This window comes from Chelonoidis abingdonii, chromosome 24 (genome assembly GCF_003597395.2).
Source record: "Chelonoidis abingdonii isolate Lonesome George chromosome 24, CheloAbing_2.0, whole genome shotgun sequence".
NCBI classification, from domain to species: domain Eukaryota; kingdom Metazoa; phylum Chordata; order Testudines; family Testudinidae; genus Chelonoidis; species Chelonoidis abingdonii.
The window spans coordinates 3,451,038-3,469,578 of record NC_133792.1 but is presented as its reverse complement, the minus strand read 5'-3'; the positions used below and the strand labels follow the sequence as shown (position 1 = coordinate 3,469,578).

At 51.6% G+C, this 18,541-nt stretch overlaps 1 protein-coding gene across 3 annotated transcripts in view; it reads right to left on the bottom strand.

Annotated features, from left to right (window-relative positions):
- Positions 1-18,541, bottom strand: part of RGS3 (regulator of G protein signaling 3) — a 235,466-nt gene that overhangs the window by 148,154 nt on the left and 68,771 nt on the right. For all 3 annotated transcript variants that reach the window (XM_075060499.1, XM_075060500.1, XM_075060501.1), the window contains 2 exons: positions 5,742-5,932; positions 511-594 (listed from right to left, as the gene is read on the bottom strand). In XM_075060499.1, coding sequence (XP_074916600.1) covers positions 511-594; positions 5,742-5,932 — 275 coding nt within the window. The remainder of the gene's footprint in view (positions 1-510; positions 595-5,741; positions 5,933-18,541) is intronic.

The following is an 18,541-nucleotide window of genomic DNA, read 5'->3' as shown; positions in this document are numbered from 1 at the left end:
CGCAGGCACAAAACACAGCAAGTGAGGAGGGGCCCAGGGTTAGGAGAGGGCATATTTCCCCTTTCAGGACCTACACTTACCAAAAACCAAACCCTGGTGAAATCTAGGTATGGTTTCCCTTGAAGCCTGTTTTGGTTTCTCCAGTTTTGGGAGCTTCCACAGTGCACAAAGGTTTCCAACCCTGCCCCCGGGATCAGATCCTGAGCCAACAGTTAAGCAGGAACAAACTTTCATGGCTTTTAGGCAAATGACTGGCATGTGTTTGCCATGTGTGGAATTCTCTCTGTCTCGTGCCATCAAAGAGGATCCAAAGAAGAGAAGACTACAGCAACTGCTGTAGCAGTTAGTCTATCCCAAGATGAACTGGCTACATCTGGTTTTGAATTCCACTGGAATGAAGTATTTTAAAAGTCAAACATTGACCTTTTCAATCTAGCATGTTAGATGGGTAGGAATGTGTTTAAAAAGCACGAACACAATAACCATGTTAGGAGCGACTGAAATTCTCACCTTTACAGGCTTGCTTCTGCCTTCATGAAGCAGCAGCTCCTCTGACAAAAGGAGAGTCCGGACTGGGTTGCAAAGGTCTAGAGGCTAAACATTTAAAACAAACAAACAAAAAAAGGATCCAGAACATCAGCTCAAAATGAGAAAGTTTCCCATGAAACATGTGTTAACTCTCCACCCCCTAGAAGCTCCTTGCCTTTAGTTTAAGTTGTAAACCACTGAAAGCGACGCAGCCGTGAGCTGCCCCGCGATAGCACATCTCTCAAGGATGGAAACTCTGCAGTCCAGCGAAGTGATAAAAGGGAAAAAAACCCTCACATTTAACACCTATGTCATGTGAAGCTATAAAAAGATTATCAGCAGCTTCTGCTTCTCTGTACATTACTTCTTCTGCAAAGCGTGGGCTTGCCTGCGGCGACTCGGAGAGCAGGAAGCACAACCACAGCACTAGCTCACCCCAGTCTCATCTAGCTTCAACACGAATATGGGGAGCTACACATTTTTAACTGATTAACTTAATTAGCAAGATGAAAAGTCTCTGGGCAGGTGCCTTCTATGCTGCAGTGGACTTTGGGCTACATAGCCAGCTTTGCAGGGGCAACTTGCTTTGACATTGGATAAGCCAAGAACTCAAAAAAAAAAAAAGAAATCAGTTGCTCTGACTCCTGCATAATGCTGACAAAACCAGCTTCTGAGACAATATCATGCAGAAGAGCATTCAGAGCGGTGTAACTGCTGCCTGCAATGGGACTTTGCTCTGCAAAGCCTACAAGATGAAATACTGCAAAGCACAGAGGCAAAGTCTGAACTCACTGAAAGACACTGTCGTTAATATCAGTTTTAAAACTGTGGGAACATTTCAGAGTGAAACCAAGAGTCACTGACTTGGAAAGACAATAAAACAGTAACAAAGCCCCAGTTAGTCTATGAGGTGCCACAGGACTCTTTGTTGCTTTTTACAGATCCAGACTAACACAGCTACCCCTCTGATAAAGCCCCAGTTGTGTTCTTACTTGGGCCTGGTCTACACTATGAGTTTATCTCAAATTTAGCAGCGTTAAACCAAATTAACCCTGCACCCGTCCACACAACGCAGCCCTTTATTTCAATATAAAGGGCTCTTAATACCGATATCTGTACTCCTCCCCGACGAGGGGAGTAGCGCTGAAATCGATATTGCCATTTTGAATTAGGGTTAGTGCGGCCGCAACTCGATGGTATTGGCCTCCGGGAGCGATCCCACAGTGCACCATTGTGACCGCTCTGGACAGCAATCTGAACTTGGATGCACTGGCCAGGTAGATAGGAAAAGCCCCGTGAACTTTTGAATTTCATTTCCTGTTTGCCCAGCGTGGAGCGCTGATCAGCACAGGTGACCATGCAGCCCCAGAATCAAAAAAAGCGCCAGCAGGAGCCACACGAGGAGAATGCGCTGAATCTGATCTCGTGTATGAGGAGAGAAACTGTCCATCCAGAACGCCATTCCAAGTAGATAAATGACAAGGCCATGAGGAGCAGAGGCCACAACAGGTGGACTGCAAACGGCGCGGAAACTATAAGACTGAACAACCGTACCAGAAAGCCAAAAATCAAAATGGACGGTCAGGAGGGAGGGCAACGGATGACGTTACTACCCACAGTTCGCACTATCCGAAAACCATGAATTCTGGCCTGAGCTCCCAAAGCCTGAAGGCGTCCATAAAACATTGTCCGCGGGGTGGTTAGGATAATTCAATCAGCGCCCCCGCCACCAGTGAAAGGCAAAAGGGAAAAAAATCATTCCCGGCTTGTTCATGTCACCGGGCGTAAGTCACGAGCGCTGGCAGATCGTCCGCAGCGCTAACTACGAAACAAGCAGCCTCTTCCCGGCCTTGCGGATGGCAGACAGTACAGAGACTGTATCCGTCGCATCATCCCGTGGGTGCCCCCTGGCGGCCTGCGTGAAGTCAGCCAGGGGCAGGGCCAAAAATGGGGAACGGGAGCTCCAGGTCAGGCTCCTAAGTTGCTAAGGAGAGGCAGTCCTGGCCTTGGGAAGAGCATGCCAATGGAGATCTGCCGTCAGGGCCTCTGATGGAGCAGCACGAGGGCGGGCCGTGGCCGACCGCCTGGCGACCGGGAGGGGCGCACATGCAGCAATGACTTAGAACCTCAATGCTGCACAATAAAAAAATTAAGCGCCAGGGAGAACTGCCAACAGGTAGCAACCGGACATTTATACCAATGTACAAAGGCCCACACACAAAGAAGATTCCAGTCCACCTTGCTTCTATGCAGGCGCACAGACTCAATGTTCAGTTAAGGCCACAAGTGCAGAAGGGTGGTGTCAGCTCTACTCGCTGGACAGCAACCACGTCTGCCCTCCCCCTGGATCGCTGGCAAGTCATGTGCTCTATCAGGCATCCTTTAGAGGTTATCACACAATGGGATAACGCCAGGACCCAGGAAGTGGGAAGAGCAAGGGGAGGTGTGCAGGGCAACCCCTCAGATAGCATGCAGCTCCTCATTTCGTGGGATGTCTGGGCTCTGAACCTGGAGCGGCCGTTGCCTCTTTGGCTTCTTTAGAGGCTATGCCTGAATTTAGCAGGACGACCTCCATTAGACAAAAACTGTAAAAGAAGAGAATGGACCTGGGCGTCATTCCCATTTTTTGTCCAGGACGACCCCAACTGACCCTCCCACAGGCTGGCCAGGAGCACCCAGGACAGCGCAGTCAGATACATATGACTGGTAACACATTGTCAACTTGCAAAGCAGCAGATGGTACAGTAGAGCTGGTAACCGTCTCTGCTAACTTGCAAAGGCAAGGGGATGCTGCTGTGTAGCGCTGCAGTACTGCGTCTGTTAGCAACATCCAGTAGATATATGGTGACAGTGAAAAAGGCTGAACGGGCTCCATGGCTGCCATGTTATGGCGTCTGCCCGGGCTATCCAGGGAAAAGGGCACAAAATGATTGTCTGTCGTTGCTTTCACGGAGGGAGGATTGAGTGACAACATTTACCCATAGCCACCTGCAACAAATTTTTGGCCCCATCAGGCATTGGGATCTCAACCCAGAATTCCAATGGGTGAGGGAGACTGTGGGAACTATGGGATAGCTATGGGATAGCTACTCACAGTGCAACTCTCCGGAAATCGACACTAGTCTTCGCACAAGGACGCACACCGCCGAATTAATGTGCTTAGTGTGCCCATGTGCACTAGACTTTATACAATCTGTTTCCAAAAATCAGTTTCTGTAAAATCGGAATAATCCCATAGTGTAGACATACCCTTAAAGACAAACCATGAATGCACCCATTGCTTGGGCATGGTGAGTTCAGATAACGCATGCAATACACATGCAGTAGTTGTGCTGTGGAAGACAGTGATAGGGAAGCGAAGTTGTTTTGAAAACTAGATTATGGAACTGGCTGGGCTCATTCCAGAAGCTGCAAACTGAGTCAGCATTAGGGGCAGCTCCAGGCACCAGCACACCAAGTGCGTGCCTGGGGCGGCAAGCTGTGGGGTTGGCCTGCGGGTCGCTGGGAGGGTGGCAGGCAGGCGGCTTTCAGCGGCGCGCTTGCGGGAGGTCTGCCGGTCCCGCAGTTTTGGCGGCAATTCAGCAGCAGGTACACCGAAGGCGCGGGACCAGCAGACCTCCCGCAGGCATGCTGCCGAATCCGCGTTACCGGCAGACCTCCTGCGGCACTGAAGGACCCCCCGCCACCGAAATGCCGCCGAAGACCCCCCAGAGTGGGGCCCTCTTAGGCGTGGAGCCCGATTCTGGGGAATTGAGGGAATCGGCTAAAGCCGGCCCTGATTACCCCCACCCCCTGTCCCAATTTTTCACACTTGCTGTCTGGTTACCCTAACCTTGCAGCCATGAGCAGCTATGTCATTCAGTACCTTCCGTAATGAGAACTCGGTGGTCAAAACCCAGGCTTGACTAGTCAGGATTCCCGCAAATGGCTCAAGAAGCCAAGCACCAAAGGTGGAAAGCTGCCTTTTTACAATGAAAACCACAGAAGCTAGAGAAGGGGAAGTCCATTGCAACAGCAAGTCCATGCCCTTACAAGAGCAGGACATAGTTCCCTAGAGAGGCTCTGCACTGAATGCTAGACAGTACTAGGAAGGGGAAACTGAACATGCTGAGGGATCCAGCTCTTTGGTACACATTGCATGAAGGATTTCTTTCCCTTCTACGACAGTATCTACAGTCATCACTCAAGCTCTGGCGGCGAACTCTGCGCTTCCTGCCAAGAGGCGCTTGGCAGTGCCATCCCCGAAGTGCAGCACAACACGTGGACAAGGGTCTTTTCCTACAGCCAACAGCTCAGTTCCCTGACCAAAGACTTTTGATGAAAGTCGATTCTAGTGGTAAATGGTGGCTTACGAGTGGGTCTTTGAGGCACAGAGGTGAGTGAAGAGATTAAAGGAAAAGTAGTTTCCACAATAGGACAGAGATGTGAGGCATGTTCCCTGGCACAAAGAGCAGGTAGCACTGCAGTTTGTTAGAGAACTTGAAGTTAGCATGTGCAGGGAGAGTCTATGATAAACGGGCTGCCTTTGGGCCACACCAGGCTGGGTAAACAGGGGAAAATCTGATTATTTAATTTAGTTATTTAAATTACGTTTTTCTTTTTTTTAAATAAACCTGTTTAAAATGAAATCTGAATTTAATACAAAATATGTTAAGGCTTGAACTTCTTATAACTCAGTTGTGAATGTGAAACAGGTTTTGGTAAGAGAAATGTATGTATCCAAAACATTTAAGATTGTTTTGTTTAATCAAAATAAATGTTATATGTGGTTTTGTGTGTTTAATTAAATCCCTGTTACCATCCTAATGCAGTTTGGCACAAATCATGAGCCAAAAGTTTACTGTCTCATAAATAAGCAGTACATCATTCCCCATTTCTAACATACTAAATGTACAATTGATAAGAATCTGACAATATTAGGCTATATAAATAACTGTGTACCTTGCTATAGTGTTATTGTGTCCCCTGCTAGGTTGCAAAAAGATGTACGAAGTCAAGTGTAAAGGCACTCTTTGGTTATAAACCAATGTGTTTTATCAGTTATAGCAGCCAGAGAGAAAGCACCTTTTTTTAGACAATAACTGGAAAAGCTGATTAAAATTGATGATTTAAATCCAGGCTTTGCACTTAGTGATTTAAATCACCCTGATTTCAGTCAGTCCCCCCTGGCCATACAGCCTGGTGTCCAGATATGCCGGGAAGGGCCAGCTTACCTGCACAAAGACAGGGAACACGAGGACTTTGGGGGCCAGCGTTACATAGGTGCCGTAGCTGGAGTGCGGGATATGAGGCCTCACAATGGTGCAGTTCTGGTAGTTCCCATAGCTCTTCATAGTTTGCACTGTCTTCATCAGCCTGGATTTCCGTCCAGATCCTGTATGAGATTTGCCTTTCCCTGCATTTCCTGGGATCGTGAGAAACCAAAAGAAAGCAAAAGAGAGAGAGCAAGAACTGAATTTGCAAGGGTCTAGTCCATTCTGTCATTATAATTCCTGACATCGCTGATAATGCAAAGGGGAGTAACTCAAACTGAGAACTGCAGGGAATCAGTGTCTGTGCTATCATAACCACTCAGCATTGTAGTGCATGGAGCTGCTGAGTGAGTGAGTGAGCCAAAGATTAATCAAAACATGGGGCCAAATCCCCACCTGGCACAAACAGATTTACACCAGCTGAGGATCTGGCTCTTTGACTTACACTCACGCGCACAGCATAGTGGGTGGTTAGTACAAGGGTTTTATCAGCACTGATGTGAAATGGTCACATTACTCGTGAACTGCAAAATCCCAGCTAAATGCCAATAAAACCCAGTCAGTAGCTCAGCACCCATCTTGTATTTTGTACACACCATATGTTGTCAAAAATATTTTGCAAATGTTTTCGAGTTTTAAAGAATGTAATTGGCATTATTTGCTGTACACATCCAACAGAGCAGGGCTCAAACTCATAAAAACTAACAGATGCAAAACAGCTCTAAACTTGAGTGTAAACAGACCTACAACAGTCTCCTACCTTTGGACCTTCTTCCCATTGCTAAGCATGGACACTCCCCTTCTCAATGGGATAAAGAGTCATAGAGTTTAAGGCCAGAAGGGACCATCAGATCGTGTAGTCTGATATCCTGTATATCCCAGGCCACCGACACCATTCAGCACCCGCACATTCAACCCAACACCTGAACTGAGACCAAAGTATCACAGCCTGCAGGAGACTGGACTTCTGGCCAGGAAATGATTACGTGAGATAATCCTGGCAGGTGACCCACATCCACATGCTGCAGAGGAAGCCAATCATCCCCCCCCGCCCCCCGCAGGTCATTGCCAACTCAACGTATGGTGATCAGTTAGACCAGGAGCATATGAACAAGAACCAGCCAGCCACACCCCTCAGAGAGAGAACCCTCGGTGCCACCCCGTCCAATGTCCCATCTCTGGCTGGGGCCAGTCCTGATGCTTCAGAGGAAGAAGCACCAGGCCTGGCCCTGATGGATGTCAAAGCTGTGATATTTTTTCATACAGAAATCCTGTCCCTGGTCCAGAACTGAATCTTGCCCAGTCCTAGGGTATTTGGGGCCTGGGGAGCAGATTTCACATTATAAGGAGAAGAAAACATTCTCAGGCAGGTCAGTTTTTTAACTGCAACTCTGAGAAGCTGCTCTGGGTGGGAGACGCCAGAATAAATGTCAGAAAATTGGATTTGTAAATCTCTTCATAAGTATCTGAATGACCCCAGGCCTCTCCAAAGAGACCACGTGGCTATTACAGCTGCTCAGACATGGCGAATGTACACGTCAGTGACGACTCGTTGTGAGTGACAGCGGCAGCACCCAGCCCACACAGGTTCGGTTTTTAAGCATTGTATTTCACCGTCATGCTCAGGAAATCTGACCAACCTCATTAGTTTTCTTTCCGGACAGGTAGTGGAGTCGGTGGTACTCTGTGTGTACTGTGAAGATGGTTTGGGGGCTGCTTTGCTTGGATATCAACCTACTCTTTCCTCACTAATGGCACAATTTAGACAGATCAGAACCTTGCAGATTGCTGGGAGCACTTCCCCACACAGTCAGAGGCCTGGGTACAAAGAAGCAAGAGACGTGCACTATACAGCTGAGGGGGATTAATGCGATCTAGAAGCCTATCCGTGTCACCCCGCCCTCTGCATTAGTAGATGTAACCCTGTCACGGAGTGTGGGGGAGTCCGGCCTTGCACCCCTCTTCCTGGGACTCACAGTGACTCGCGGCCAGCCAGTAAAACAGAAGGTTTATTGGACAACAGGAATGCAGGTTACAGCAGAGCTTGTAGGCACAGCCAGGACCCCTCAAACAAGTCCTTCTGGGGCTCAGGAAGCTTAGCCCCCTGAATTCCAACCACCCAGCCCAAAAACCAAAACTAAATTCCACTCCCTCCAGCCGGCTCCTTCTTTTGTCCAGCTTCCCGGGCAAACATGCTGACACACCTCCTTGCCCCCTGGCTCAGGTTACAGGCTTAGGTCCTGGTCCCTCACCTACAGTAATCCCCGGCTCTTTCATCCCCCACACAGACAGTCCCTACTCCATCACATCTCTCCCCACTTCGAGACTGAACTGAGCGGGGTCACTCTGCCAAGTGACCTGGGGAAGTTCAGGGTCCCCTCTCCGGGACAACATGTCCACTATCAGGTTGGCACTTCCCTTCACATGAACCATGTCCATATCATAATTCTGCAGGAGCAGACTCCACATCAGGAGCTTGGTGTTGGCTCCTTTCATCTGGTGCAGCCAGGTCAGCGGAGAGTGGTCGGTGTACACGGTGAAGTGTCGCCCAAAGAGATATGGCTCTAGGTTTCTTAAGGGCCCACACCATGGCCAGGCATTCCTTCTCGATGGCGCGTAGTTTCTGCTCCCGGGGTAGCAACTTCTTGCTCAGGTACACGATGGGGTGTCTCTCCCCCTTTTCATCCTCCTGCATTAACACCGCCCCCAGTCCCGTGTCTGAGGCGTCGGTGAACACCATAAAGGGCTTGTCAAATCGGGTTGCCAGAACTGGGCCACTGACCAGAGCCTCCTTCAGCGCCCGAGAGCCTCCTGGCACTGCTCGGTCCAGACCACCTTGTCTGGCTTCCCCTTCTTGCACAGCTCAGTGATGGGGGCGGCTATGGTGCTAAAGTGGGGCACGAACCTTCGATAGTACCCCGCCATCCCAATAAAGGCCTGGACCTGCTTTTGGTTTGGGGAGCAGGCCAGTCTCTGATCACCTCCACCTTGGCTGGTTCCGGCTTCAGGCAGCCGCTCCCCACCCGATGGCCCAGGTAAGATACTTCAGCCATCCCCACCTTGCACTTCTCAGCCTTTACGGTTAACCCAGCCTCCTGGAGTCGGTCCAGGACTTGTTTAACCTGGGACACGTGGTCCTCCCAGGTCTGGCTGAAGACGCAGATGTCGTCAATATAGGCCACGGCAAAACTCTCCATCCCCCTCAGTAGCTGATCCACCAGGCGCTGGAAGGTGGCCGGCGCTCCCTTGAGGCAAAGGGCAGGGTCAGAAACTCATAGAGCCCCAGAGGGGTGATAAAGGCCGATTTCAGCCTGGCATCTGCATCCAGCGGCACTTGCCAGTAGCCCTTTGTAAGATCCATGGTGGTGAGGTACGAGCTCAGTCTAAGGACCCACACCAAGGCCGCAGTCCTTTTCGATGGTCCGCGTGTTCTGCTCCCGGGGTTAGCAACCTGGCCGGTACCACGATGGGTGTTCTCTCCCCTTTTCACCTCTGGCTTACATCGCCCCCATCCCACCCTGTCCCCTTGGGGCCCAAATCAGTGGGACACCAAAAGGGCTTGTCAAATCTGTTTGCCCAGAACTGGGCCATTAACCAGAAGCCTCCTCGCGCACCGGAGAGCCTGCTGGCACTGCTCGTCCAGACACCTTGTCTGGCTCCCTTGCTGACGCTCAGGATGGGGCGGCAACGGCACAAAGTGGGCACGGACTCGTCGAGACCCACCATCCTCATAAGAGCCTGGACGTCAGAGAGGGGAATTGTCTCCAGGGGGGAACCAGCTTTTGTCCCAGGGAATAGATCCACTAAGGGGTCATCTCCCTGCTCCTCCCAGTGTCCACACACGGCCAACATCACATTCCCCCTGTCATAGTATGGCTTCATCATATTCACATGGTACACATGGCGGTGGTGCGCTCGGTTCGACAGCTCTGCCACATAGTTTACCTCATTTAGTTGCTTAACAACCTTGAAGGGCCCTTCCCAGGCGGCCTGGAGTTTGTTTTTCCTCACGGGGATGAGAACCATCACCTGATCCCCAGTGGCGAAGGCGCGGGCCTGCGCCATGCGGTCATACCAGACCTTCTGCTTCCTCTGGGCTCAGGCCAGATTCTCCCTGGCCAGGCCCATGAGCTCGGCAAGTCTTTCCCGGAAGGTCAGGACATACTCCACCACTGACTCGCCATCGGGAGTGGCCTTCCCCTCCCATTCGTCTTTCATCAGGTCCAGGGGCCCCCTTACCCGCCTTCCATATAACAGTTCAAAAGGCGAAAACCTGGTAGATTCCTGGGGTACCTCCCTGTACGCGAACAACAGGTGAGGTAAGTACTTATCCCAGTCCTGGTGCTGGTTCATAAATGTTTTTAGCATCATCTTCAGCGTCCTATTGAACCTTTCCACCAGCCCATTGGACTGGGGGTGATATGCTGAGGCCCGGTTGTGCTGGACCCCACATTCTCCCACAAGCACCGGAGTATCGTTGACATGAAGTTGGACCCCTGGTCCATTAAGACTTCCTTGGGGAACCCCACCCGGCTGAAAATGGTCAGCAGCGCATCTGCCACGGTGTCTGCTTCGATAGAGGACAAGGCCACCGCCTCGGGGTAGTGAGTGGCGAAATCTACCACCACCAGAATGTATTTCTTCCCCAACCAGGTCGCCTTGCTGAGAGGTCCCACTATGTCCATGGCCACCTTCTGGAAAGGTTCTTCTATGATGGGCAAAGGCCTCAAAGCCGCTTTCCCCTTGTCCCGGACCTTCCTCACCCTCTGGCAGGGGTCACAGGATTGGCAGTACTGTCGGATATGGGTAAAGATCCCAGGCTTGTAAAAGTTCTGTAGCAGCCTCTGCCTGGTGCACCGGATTCCCTGGTGCCCTGCAAGAGGGATGTCATGGGCCAGGTACAGTAGCTTGTGGCGAAACTTCTGGGGAATCACCAGCTGCCTCCTGATCCCCCATGACTCTACCTCCCCTGGGGGAGCCCATTCTCGGTACAGGAACCCCTTCTCCCACAGGAACCTCTCCTTGCAACCTCTCCTCATGGTCTGTACTGCACTTAGGTTAGTCCGGTCCCTGGGCTTCCGCAAGGAGGGATTTTTCTGCAATTCGGCCTGGAACTCAGCAGCTGGGACAGGGATGGGGACCTGCTCTCTCTCGGTGGCTGGGTCTGAGGCCGCAGCCTCTCTGAGCCATGTCCCTGGGCGTTCCCTCCCCACCAGGTTATAGTACCTTCCCCGTTGTCAGGGCGCAGTGCCCTTCGCCGACTCTGACTACGGGTCACAACCAGGGCACCCCGGGCATTGCTTGGCCAGACCTCCAGGTCCCCCGCCCATTAACACCTCCGTGGGCAAATGTGGGTGTACCCCCACATCCTTGGGGCCCTCCTTGGCCCCCCATTTCAGGTGTACCCTCACCATGGGCACCTTGAATGGGGTCCTGCCCATGCCCATCAGGGTCAGGTAGGTGTCGGGCAACATCCGATCTGAGGCCACCACCTCGAGCCGGGCCAGCGTCACCTCTGCGCCCGTGTCCCAGTACCCAGTGACCTTCCTCCCATCTACCTCCAGGGGAACAAGGCACTCTCTCCAGAGGGGCAGCCCCGTGCCCACCCTGTAAACCAAAAACTCGGAGCCTGGAGCATCCAGCCCCCTAGAGGAGTTGACCTGGGACCCTCCTCCCTCCTTCACAGGTGGTACGCAGCCAGCCCCCCTTTCCTGCAAACGCTGCCCCTCGTCCAGCTGGGTCTCTACCAAGTTAACCCGGTGTGGGGTCAGTCTGCTCAGTCTGTCCTTGAGCCTGGGGCACTGGGACCGTATGTGGCCCCTCTGGCCACATTGATAGCAGCTCGTGTCCTGTGGGTCCCCTCCAACCGGTTGGTTTTCCCTGACGCTGGGCGTTCCCCTTGGGAGGGGGTTCTCCCTATTCCCCCTTTGGGAGGTCCCAGGATGACTCTCTCTCTGCATCGCGGTGGGCCTGTTCCTTTGGGGCTCCTCCCTGCCACCCCCTGACCAGCTCTTCACAAACTCATCGGCCAGCTGCCCTGCATGTCACAGGTTCTCTGGCTTTTGGTCCCTCAACCACAGCCTCAGGTCGGATGGGCACCGCTCATACAGTTGCTCCAGTACCAGCAGTTTAACCATGTCCCACTTCGTCTGGGCCCCATCTGCCCACTTGCTGGCGTATCCCTCCATGCAGACGGCTAGTTGCAGATATGAGACCTCAGGGGTTTTATACTGACTCCGGAACCTCTCCCAGTACATCTCAGGAGTTAGCTCAAACTCGCGCAGCAGGGCCTGCTTGAATAGTTCGTAGTTCCCTTTTCTCCTCCTCTCCCAGCTGGTGGTACAATGCCACTGGCCTTGGGGCTCAGTAAGGGGTAGGAAACCCCGGACACTGTCCACAGGATCTACTTGCTGCAGCTCGCATGCCGTTGTCAAAAGGGCATCCAGGAAGTCACCCATGTCCTCCGCTCCTTAAGCTGGGCCAGGATGACTTATCAAAGCTGCACAGTCCTGGGCACCCCCTCACTCACCCAGCCAGGGCCATTGCTCTCACCTCGCCAGTTCCAGCTCATGCTGAGCAGTCTTCTTTTTCTTCTCCTTTCAATGTCTCCTGTCTCTCTTTCTCTCCAGTTCCCGCTGTCTTTGTCTCTCCTCATGTCTCTGTGTCTCTCTTTCTCCCCCGGTCATGTTCTCTCTGCGCTCACGATCTCAGCTCCTCAGTTTTACCTCTCTCTCCATTCCAGCCGCTTCCGTCCACGGATGCCGACGTTGCCGGGACGATCCTCTGCTGGGAGTGAGCTGCGCCGGGAGGATCCCTGCTGGCCGGGGTGTCACGATGCCCTCGATATTCACTGGACTTCTCCCCACCCTCCCCTAGGCATAGGAATGGGTCTTGGAAGCCCTCAGCCGCTGGCTGACACTACCAGGACACTGGTGCCTGCACTGCATCTGCCAGGCTGCTGCCTCAGAGACAGGGATTAGTCATTCAAGCGATCTCCCCTCCTCCAGCTGGCAATCAGCTGGTCTTTGGTGAGCCTCCCACTGTGCAGTCCCTCTCTTGCACAGCTCCACCAGGTCACACTTAAGCCACTTGGGCATACATCTTCCTGCTGGCCACTCACAGGTCGGGTGCTCACTGTCCCTATGGTTTCCAGGGGACTCCTAGTGCACCAGCCTTTTGAGGTCACCACCGTCTCTGCCAGGGTCGAGCTGCGATGACTCCTCCCCTGGGACGCTTGCTGCAATCCCCGGGAGACCTGTTATTCTGCAAATCTTCTCACTGGGCCACACACTCCAGGAGTTAATCACCCTGAAGTCATCCTTCATTTTACTGCTCCCAGACACTACTGCAGGAAGCGCATCCACGGGTGCAGTATCTCCCGCCACTGCCACCAGTTGTCACAGAGTGTGGGGAGTCTGGCCTTGCACCCCTCTTCCTGGGACTCAGAGTGACTCAAGCAGCCAGTAAAAACAGGTTTATTGGACAACAGGAAGGCAGGTTACAGCAGAGCTTGTAGGCACAGCCAGACCCTCAATCAAGTCTTCTGGGGCCAGGAAAGCTTAATCCCCTGAATGCAACCACCCAGCCAGCCCAAAAACTGAAACTAAACTCCACTCCCTCCAGCTGGCCCCTTCCTTTGTCCAGCTTCCCAGGCAAAGGTGCTGACACACCTCCCTGCTCCCTGGCTCAGGTTACAGGCTTAGGTCCTGGTCCCTCACCTAAAGTAATCCCCGGCTCTTCCATCCTCCACACAGACAGTCCCTACTCCATCACAAACCCATATAACTTTTCCTTCTGATACTCATTTTACAGCTCTTCCTTTTGGTTACCCCCAGGATGCCCAAAAGGAGCAGGACAGTGGCAGGGAGGGGAGCGGATCATTCTCAATTAGCCAGAGACAGGCACATACTGGAGCCCGCAATCTAAACTCACTCAAACTATCTCAGCACATTTCCCTCATCCCTGCAAGACTGTGTCCTACACACTCTCTTTCAACTGGCCGAGAGCTGGCAGCATCCCAAACTCCTCAGCTGAGCCTTCCTCATAGAGACAGGAGCCTCTTTAGAAGGTGACAGTCAGAACTGCATGCAGTCCATTGCATGGGGGAGCTTATACACAGCCTGGGGTACAGTGCTGGGATCACTAACTGATGGAGTTTCATGGATCTTTTACTGGCATGCAGCACTGTGGCATTTTTAGGGGTGGCTCTCTCCTGTGCTTCCATCCTAGCAGTAGTTGCACTGGCTGGAGAATGAGTTAATTGCCTTCAGAATGCCAGCTGTAGAGGTCAGCAGTGCTTCTATATCCTGGGAAATTTCCCAAAATCTGGGAATTTTTGAGTAAAATGTTTTGAATGAAAATTCCCAATTTCCCAAGTTGAAACATTTTACTCACAAATTCCCAGGTTTTGGGAAATTTCCCAGGATACAGAAGCACTGTAAAAAAAACTTTATCTGGGAATTTTTCACCAGATTTAGGAAATTTCTAGTGCTAGGTTGGGAAAAGTTGGCATCACGATATAGAAGCACTGGAGGTCAGCTGGTTTGCTTTCATTTAGCATGGTTGCTGGTTGCAAAGCTCTATGTCTTATTACAGACTAAACTAATGCCCTTAATAACACTAATGATAGCAGCTGCAATAGGCATAGCTAGTAACACAACCTTCTAGTCAATTACATCTGTGGGCTATCGCTTGGACACACCTTCCACCTGTGTGCAAACCACATGAAGACGGGAGAATGTAACCCCCTTCCTCTGCCTCAAGTGTCAGTCCAGTCTAAAGTGACTGACCCCACAGAACTGGGGGTCAAGAGAGCTGTCCTCTAATGCCAGCCTGCCTCTGACTCATAAGTGACCTTGGGGCAAATCACAGTCTCCAGTTCCTCGATTTCCCCTTTTGTAAAATGGGACTAACAACATGCACCTTTCTCTGTAAGCACTTTGGGATCCATAGCTGGACAGTGTTAGATGAATGACAGGTGACTTATGGGGGAAGCTGCTCTTTTCAGTCAACTCAAATCCTGTCACAGTTATACCTAAGTGAGACTGTACCAGCCGCAGAGCAACACACCCAGCTTTCATAACAGCTGCATTCCCAAATGTTTCAGAGTGGCCAACTGCCAGATCCGTTAATCTGTCAGCAGCAGACACTGTGCAGGTGACTCAGCCTGGAAAGCAGCGTGAGTGCATGTGGGACAAATGTTATGGTGAAGTGCATATGCCATGCAGCTGTAGCGTGCTGGCGGCAGGATATCAGAGACAGCTGTTACTGTAGGTGGCACACTCAACGTGTCACTGAACAGATGCGCTCAGGTACTGCACAGCAGAGAACTCCGCTTACCCGGTCAAAGGCCTAAGGCTGCAGAAATAGCTAATGGCCTAAGTGCTGCTTTTGGGGGACAATGAACCCTCCTTTAGAGCTGTCAGCCCCCCCACTTCAAAGCCTTCTCAGAACTACCCCCAGGGCTGCCAAAAGTGGGTTCAGGCCCCAGTGAAAAAAATTTTTGAGGCCCCCCAGCAAGAGCTGACCAGCTAAACAGGGCCGACGAAGCCGGGCCCCGGGCCTCCTTCCAGACCACTGAGCCCCGGTAATTTGTACCGGCTTCCTCCCCTCTCGTCAGCCCTAATTACCCCCAGCAAGCTGGCATGTGCCAAGGATGTGGGGCAGGGGAGTTCCTGCCTACCAAGAAGCAGGTAGCTCTGAAAATGCAATGCCAGAGTGCTGCCTGTCTGGGGAGGGAGGAGACTGCCAGTCCATCTGGCCCATAGTTAGTGTCAGAGGGGAGATTAAAGCAGGGCTGTCAAGATGGGGGAAGCTGTAAAATATTTCCTATTTAACATGTTGTTTGCTGTCCCCCTGGCCTGGGGTGGGGGCTGACTACAGAGAGAGCCTTCCTATGATGTTGGGCCACTGAAAGCACTGAGGAAGCATAAAGGGACCCAGACCCATCCCAGAGGTCTCAGCCTGCCAGAAGTGAATCCTCATCACAGCTGCAGCACCATAACTGGACAGAGTGCAGGAGCTGCCACCCCCCGTCACCCCAAGGAGCCAAAGCAGCCTCTGTACCCCAGAGCAGGGCCCAGATGCAGGGCCTTTGGGGCTGGGAATCTAAGTTCTGTGTCGAGATTTCAGGGCAAAACCATTGCCAAACGGATCTGACTGGATCTCTCTGTCAGCCAAAAGCTGCCCCTTAGTCCCTGTGGATGCTGCCCCTTCTGTGGCTGGTGTTCCACATAGACCAGGGAGAGGACCAAGCAGGCAGAAATCTCCCAGGTCAGCCATTAGGACTTAAGTCAAATGAGACTCCAGGGAGCTACTAGCAAAGGAATCTTGCCTAAAGCAATGTCCCTCTGCTAGTGCCTAGTGCTTAGGTGCAGCAGCGTCAGTGCTAAGTGGCTGCATAGGCTGCAGTCCCTCCAGCTGCCACTTCATGAATCCAGCCATTTCTGTTATGACCATCACAGAGCGCTCTGCATTTTCTGCTCCTATCTTTGCATTGCAGCTGAAACCCATAAGAAAAAAGAGGAGTGTCCATGTACCAGCAATGCAGATACAGGTGAGCAACTGTTTTCATGTTTTCTCCACAGGTACTAATGCGGAGAGTGGACTAGATGATACATCTGAGAGAAAGTAGCAGAAGGAGACTCCACCAATTGGAAGGCACGAGATGCATTGTCCTAGAGATGGGGGTTCCATGACCACCGCTCCCAAGAGAAGGAGGTGCGTGGTGGTGGTCAGGGACTCCCTCCTCAGGGGGACTGAGTCATCTGTCTGCCGCCCCGACCAAGAAAACCGAGAGGTCTGCTGCTTTCCAGGAGCTAGGATTCATGATGTGACAGAGAGACTGCCGAGACTCATCAAGCCCTCGGATCACTACCCCTTCCTGCTTCTTCACGTGGGCACCAATGATACTGCCAAGAATGACCTTGAGCAGATCACTGCAGACTACATGGCTTTGGGAAGAAGGATAAAGGAGTTTGAGGCACAAGTGGTGCTTGACCATGGGATGAGTTCCAAGAAGGAGGAGTGCTAGGCAGACACTGGCTCCACTTAATGAAGAGAGGGAAGAGCATCTTCGCAAGCAGGCTGGCTAACCTATTGAGGAGGGCTTTAAACCAAGTTCTCCTGGGGAAGGAGACCAAAGCCTTGAGGTAAGTGGGGAATTGGGATGCCGGGAGGAAGCACGAGCAGGAGAGCACAAGAGGGGAGGACTCCTGCCTCATACTGAGAAAGCAGGATGATCAGCGAGTTATCTTAAGCGTCTATACACAAATGCAAGAAGCCTGGGAAACAAGCAGGGAGAACTGGAAGTCCTGGCATGGTCAAGGAATTATGATGTGATTGGAATAACAGAGATCTGGTGGGATAACTCACATGACTGGAGCACTGGATGGATGGATACAAACTGTTCAGGAAGGACAGGCAGGGCAGAAAAGGTGAGGGAGTTGCATTGTATGTAAGAGAGCAGTATGACTGCTTAGAGCTCCAGTATGAAACTGCAGAAAAACCTGTCAGTCTCTGGATTAAGTTTAGAAGTGTGAGCAACAAGGGTGATATCATGGTGGGAGTCTGCTATAGACCACCAGACCAGGGGGATGAGGTGGACGAGGCTTTCTTCCAGCAACTAACAGAAGTTACTAGATCACAGGCCCTGGTTCTCATGGGAGACTTCAATTACCCCGATATCTGCTGGGAGAGCAATACAGCAGTGCACAGACAATCCAGGACGTTTCTGGAAAGTGTAGGGGACAATTTCCTGGTGCAAGTGCTGGAGGAACCAACTGGGGCAGAGCTCTTCTTGACCTGCTGCTCACAAATCAGGAAGAATTAGTAGGGGAAGCAAAAGTGGATGGGAACTTGGGAAGCAGTGGGCATGAGATGGTTGAGTTCAGGATCCTGACACAAGGAAGAAAGGAGAGCAGCAAAATACAGACCTTGGACTTCAGAAAAGCAGACTCCAACTCCCCCAGGGAACTGATGGGCAGGATTCCCTGGGAGAATAACATGAGGGGGAAAGGAGTCCAGGAGAGCTGGCTGTATTTTAAGGAATCCTTATTGAGGTTGCAGGAACAAACTATCCTGATGTGTAGAAAGAATAGTAAATATGGCAGGCAACCAGCTTGGCTTAACACTGAAATCCTTGCTGATCTTAAACACAAAAAAAGAAGCTTACTAGAAGTGGAAGACTGGACAAATGACCAGGGAGGAGTATAAAAATATTGCTCAGGCATGCAGGAGTGAAATCAGGAAGGCCAGAACACACTTGGAGTTGCAGCTAGCAAGAGATGTTAAGAGTAACAGGAAAGGTTTCTTCAGGTATGTTAGCAACAAGAAGAAGGTCAAGGAAAGTGTGAGCCACTCACTGAATGGGGGAGGCAACCTAATGACAGAAGATGTGGAAAAAGCTAATGTACTCAATGAATTTTTTATCTCTGTCTTCACGAACAAGGTCAGCTCCCAGACTGCTGCACTGGGCAGCACAGTATGCGGAGGGGGTGACCAGCCCTCTGTGGGGAAAGAAGTGGTTCAGGACTATTTAGAAAAGCTGGACGAGCGCTGCATCCGAGGGTGCTAAAGGAGTTGGTGGATGTGATTGCAGAGCCATTGGCCATTATCTCTGAAAACTCATGGCGATCAGGGGAGGTCTCGGATGACTGGAAAAAGGCTAATGTAGTGCCCATCTTTTAAAAAGGGAAGAAGGAGGATCTGGGGAACTACAGGCCAGTCAGCCTCACCTCAGTCCCTGGAAAAATCATGGAGCA